The 5,584-nt window shown below is 40.4% G+C and overlaps 1 protein-coding gene across 1 annotated transcript; it reads right to left on the bottom strand.

Moving 5' to 3' along the window:
• Positions 1 to 2,847: 2,847 nt before the first annotated feature.
• Positions 2,848 to 3,292, bottom strand: LOC122933312 (cytochrome c oxidase subunit 6C-2-like). Its single transcript, XM_044288239.1, has one exon. It carries the CDS (start codon positions 3,253 to 3,255, stop codon positions 3,016 to 3,018), a length of 240 nt encoding a protein of 79 aa, XP_044144174.1. The 5' UTR covers positions 3,256 to 3,292; the 3' UTR covers positions 2,848 to 3,015.
• Between the last annotated feature and the right edge of the window lie 2,292 nt (positions 3,293 to 5,584).

Below are 5,584 nucleotides of genomic sequence, written 5' to 3'. Positions count from 1 at the left end.
CATATCACTATACACAAGAAGATGTATAACTTATACCAGCTGTACATATATAATTATATACAGGAGATGCCCAGGTTATACCAGCATGGTCCGTATCACTATATACAAGAAGATGTATAACTTATACCAGCTGTACATATATAATTATATACAGGAGATACCCAGGTTATACCAGCACGGTCCATATCACTATATACAAGAAGATGTATAACTTATACCAGCTGTACATATATAATTATATACAGGAGATACCCAGGTTATACCAGCTGTACATCTATAATTATATACAGGAGATGCCCAGGTTATACCAGCATGGTCCATATCACTATATACAAGACGTGTATAACTTATACCAGCTGTACATATATAATTATATACAGGAGATACCCAGGTTATACCAGCATGGTTCATATCACTATATACAAGAAGATGTATAACTTATACCAGCTGTACATATATAATTATATACAGGAGATGCCCAGGTTATACCAGCATGGTCCATATCACTATATACAAGAAGATGTATAACTTATACCAGCTGCACATATATAATTATATACAGGAGATGCCCAGGTTATTCCAGCTGTACATATATAATTATATACAGAAGATACCCAGGTTATACCAACATGGTCCATATCACTATATAGAAGAAGATGTATAACTTATACCAGCTGTACATATATAATTATATACAGCAGATGCCCAGGTTATACCAGCACGGTCCATATCACTATATACAAGAAGATGTATAACTTATACCAGCTGTACATATATAATTATATACAGGAGATGCCCAGGTTATACCAGCATGCTCCATATCACTGTATACAAGGAGATGTATAACTTATACCAGCTGTACATATATAATTATATACAGGAGATGCCCAGGTTATACCAGCATGCTCCATATCACTATATACAAGAAGATGTATAACTTATACCAGCTGTACATATATAATTATATACAGGAGATGCCCGGGTTATACCAGCATGGTCCATATCACTATATACAAGAAGATGTATAACTTATACCAGCTGTACATATATAATATATACAGGAGATGCCCAGGTTATACCAGCTGTACATATATAATTATATACAGGAGATGCCCAGGTTATACCAGCATGCTCCATATCACTATATAGAAGAAGATGTATAACTTATATCAGCTGCCCAAAAAGTTAGAAATATTTGTCTTTTGGGGGAAATTTATGAAAAAAGTTCCGGCTCAGTGATTTTATATCATGAAAGTCAGGCATTTAAGTAGAAGCAGCGATGGCGATTCCTTCATTAACTTGTCCTGTGCCCTTGAGCACCAATTACAGCTTGACAGTGATGTCTCCTGCTGTTCACAAGTCGCCCTATTGTCTGCTGAGGCATGGCATCCCACTCTTCTCGAAGGGCGGCCCTTAGGCCATTGAGGTTCTGGGGTACAGAGTTACGAGCCCCTACACAGCGACTCAGCTGATCCCATAGGTTTTCAATGGGATTCAGGTCTGGATCTCCTTGACGTCTCCAACATCGTTGTGACAATCATTTCTGCTCTTCTCAGCATGAATTGACTTTCATCAGTGAACAGCACTGAGGCCCACTGTTCCCTCGTCCAGCGTAGATGCTCTCTGGCCCATACAAGATGATGACGCCTGTGCCTGGTGATCTGGTCAGGTACCTTTGCAGGTCATCTAGCACACAGGTCTGGTCTCATGTGACACTTAGGTGCCTCTCGTCTCCCTTTAATGTGCCTGGTGTTGTTTGGCATTCATCATCTGGTTCCGCAGGGCATTGTTCAGAATGAAGCGTTCATCAGTGGCCGATGTGGCCAAAGGACGTCCACTTCTCTACCTTTCTGTGACTTTTCCAGTCTCTCTGTATCTCTGATACAGCCTGCTGATGACACTCTGTGACACTCTAAGCTCAGTGGTTACTTCCGTCTGAGAACATTCTGCTTGAAGCCTTGCAATGGCGAGGAACTGTTGATCAATTGTTAGGTGTCATCTTGGTCTCATGATGTCAAAATGTGAACAGCATGATGAGGAGGACTGTTTAAATACCAATTCTAACTGAACCAGGAAATTTTTGGGGCGATTCATGGATCAAACACCTGTTGTGAATTTTGCCGTTAAGCTCCTTGTTAGAGAACAGCAAGTCGTGCAAAAAGTACTGAAGCATTGAACAACTGGACATGTGCATTCAAAAGTTTAGAGAAGGTCACATTAAGTTCTCCTGTAAAGGTTAGAGGGCATTTTAGGTTAATCCTGAAATTTCACCCACAGGACAAATATCCCTAACTTTTTGTGAGTAGTTGTATATCATTACATATAGGACATGCCCAGATTATATCAGCATAGTCCATACTTGAGTTGACCCCACCTACTTTTTCCCCCTCCTTCTGTCCATTTGGGCCCTAATTGGAAGAATTCAGACTTGTTGTCTAGAGAGGCACTAACTATAAATACACCCCTGACTACCCAACTGGTTGAAGACCTGTAAAGCTCCCCATAGATACAGGAGTTTATTTGGTCACCTATTTGATTCAATGTTTCCAACATAGCCGGCTGTTACTAGAGTATAAAGAATGTCCAGAATGTCTTGGTCAATATTGACGTTAGGGTTCAAATCCATAATGGGCTGAAATCACAGGGGATGATAATGAGGGGCACATGACTACGGACCTCGCCATCACGACGGTGATGCTAATGTCACATCGCTTCTGTCTACCTTCTGTAAAACACAACTACATGACAAGAGCAAAGCCGTCACCAGCACCAGGAAATCCTGGGCAGATTCCAGGCCCTACTGGGCATCAAGGTCACTCTACAGTCGTGGCCAAAAGTTTTTTTTTTCAGGTTTAAGTGATATATTTAAGCACATTTACAGAGAATTGTAAAAACCAGTCCAGTGGCATCATCTTCACTGGTATCTGAATCATGTGTTACATCAAGCATGTCCCGCACAGAATCCACATGGAGGGAGAAGTGTCACCAGGGTATGGATTTACCTGACAGTTGGTCTCATTTTCCTTTGGGGCTCACTCCCTGGAAGACTCCAGCATCCCTCATCGCCTCAAACGCCTTCACTGCGTCATAGTTCTTGTAGAAGTCGGCATATGACTTCTTCCTGGGTTCAGCCACTCCGAACTTGTATAACGCAATGACGCTAAGTGAAAAGACGACGGCTCCGATAATGTGGACTCTCAGGCGCTTGGCCAGGAGGCCTCTCATCTGAGGCTTTTGCAGAAGAGCTTGTGACATGATGGCAATTTATAAACCTCCGCAGCGGGCACTGTGTCCTCGTGGCCAAAAGTTTTGAGAATTACAGTCATGTGAAAAAATTAGGACACCCTTTGAAAGCATGTGGTTTTTTGTAACATTTTTAATAAAAGGTTATTTCATCTCCGTTTCAACAATACAGAGAGATTAAAGTAATCCGACTAAACAAAGAAAACTGAAGAAAAGTCTTTTCAAGATCTTCTGTAAATGTCATTCTACAAAAATGCCTATTCTAACTGAGGAAAAAGATAGGACACCCTTGCCCCTAATAGCGAGTGTTACCTCCTTTGGCTGAAATAACTGCAGTGAGACGGTTCTTGTAGCCATCTACCAGTCTTCGACATCGGTCTGAGGAAATTTTACCCCACTCCTCAATGCAGAACTTTTTCAGCTGTGAGATGTTTGAGGGGTTTCTTGCACGTACAGCCCTTTTCAAGTCACCCCACAGCATCTCAATGGGATTCAAATCTGGACTTTGACTTGGCCATTCCAGGACTCTCCATTTCTTCTTTTTCAGCCAATCTTTGGTTGATTTACTAGTATGTTTTGGGTCATTGTCATGTTGCATGGTCCAGTTCCGCTTCAGCTTTAATTTTCTAACTGATGGTCTCACATGTTCTTCAAGCACCTTCTGATACACAGTAGAATTCATCGTGGATTCTATGATGGTGAGCTGACCAGGTCCTGCTGCAGCAAAGCAGCCCCAAACCATGACACTTCCACCTCCATGCTTCACAGTTGGTATGAGGTTCTTTTCTTGGAATGCTGTGTTTGGTTTACGCCAAACATGTCCTCTGCTGTTGTGTCCAAATAATTCAATTTTGGACTCATCTGTCCAAAGAACATTATTCCAGAAGTCCTGGTCTTTGTCAACTTTATCTCTGGCAAATGTCAGTCTGGCCTCGATGTTTCTCTTGGAAAGCAAAGGTTTCCTCCTTGCACACCTCCCATGCAAGTTAAACTTGTACAGTCTCTTTCTGATTGTAGAGGCATGTACTTCTACATCAACAGTAGCCAGAGCCTGCTGTAGTTCTCGAGATGACACTTTAGGGTTTTTGGAGACCTCTTTTAGCATCTTGCGGTCTGCTCTTGGGGTGAACTTGCTGGGGCGACCAGTCCTGGGCATGTTGGCAGTTGTTTTGAAAGCCCTCCACTTGTAGACTATCTTCCGGACAGTGGAATGGCTGATTTCAAAATCTTTTGAGATCTTTTTAAATCCCTTCCCAGACTCATAGGCTGCTACAATCTTTTTTCTGAAGTCCTCTGACAGCTCTTTTGCTCTCACCATGGTGCTCACTCTCACTTCAACAGTCAGGAGCACACCAAACTAAATGTCTGAGGTTTAAATAGGGCAAGCCTCATTCAACATGCAGAGTAACGATCTACTAATTATGTGCACCTGGTGTGATATACCTGTGTGAGATCTGAGCCAATTTAAGAGGGAATACATGTGAGGGTGTCCTATCTTTTTCCTCAGTTAGAATAGGCATTTTTGTAGAATGACATTTACAGAAGATCTTGAAAAGACTTTTCTTCAGTTTTCTTTGTTTAGTTGGATTACTTTAATCTCTCTGTATTGTTGAAACGGAGATGAAATAACCTTTTATTAAAAATGTTACAAAAAACCACATGCTTTCAAAGGGTGTCCTAATTTTTTCACATGACTGTACATAAATGTTGGAAATTGGAAAAGTTGCTGCCTTAGTTTTTATAATAGCACTTTGCATATACTCCAGAATGTTATGAAGAGTGATCAGATGAATTGCATAGTCCTTCTTTGCCATGAAAATTAACTTAATCCCCAAAAAACCTTTCCACTGCATTTCATTGCTGTCATTAACCTCTTAGTGACCAAGCCTGTTTGGGCCTTTATGACCAAGCGTTTCTCTTTCTTTTTTCATGGTCTCGTTCCAAGAGCTATAACTTTTTTATTTTTTCGTCTATATAGCTTTATAAAGGGCTTGTTTTTTACGGGACAAGTTGTAGTTTTTAATGGCACCATTTTGGGTTACACATAACTTTATGATTAACTTTTATTAACTCTTTCTGGGAGGGAGATGGGGAAAAATAGCAATACTGCCACTGCGTTTTTACATTATAAATTTTACGGCGTTAATTTTTCGGTACAAATAGCATAATATCTTTATTCTCTGGGTCAGTACAATTACAGTGATACTAAATACTTATAATTTTTTTAAGTTTTACTACTTTTTTCCAATAAAACCCCTTTTTTTAACCCAAAAAATGATTTTGCATTGCCACTTCACAAGACCCATAACTTTTTTTATTTTTTTCTATGGAGTTGTGTGAG

Source organism: Bufo gargarizans, chromosome 3, assembly GCF_014858855.1.
Source record: "Bufo gargarizans isolate SCDJY-AF-19 chromosome 3, ASM1485885v1, whole genome shotgun sequence".
Taxonomy (NCBI): Eukaryota; Metazoa; Chordata; class Amphibia; order Anura; family Bufonidae; genus Bufo; species Bufo gargarizans.
The sequence above is the reverse complement of the archived record's forward strand: the minus strand, read 5'-3'. Positions and strand labels throughout refer to the sequence as shown.

Coding starts and splice junctions, on each gene's coding strand:
- LOC122933312 (XM_044288239.1), bottom strand. CDS start 3,255: ATGTCACAAGCTCTTCTGCAAAAGCCTCAGATGAGAGGCCTCCTGGCC.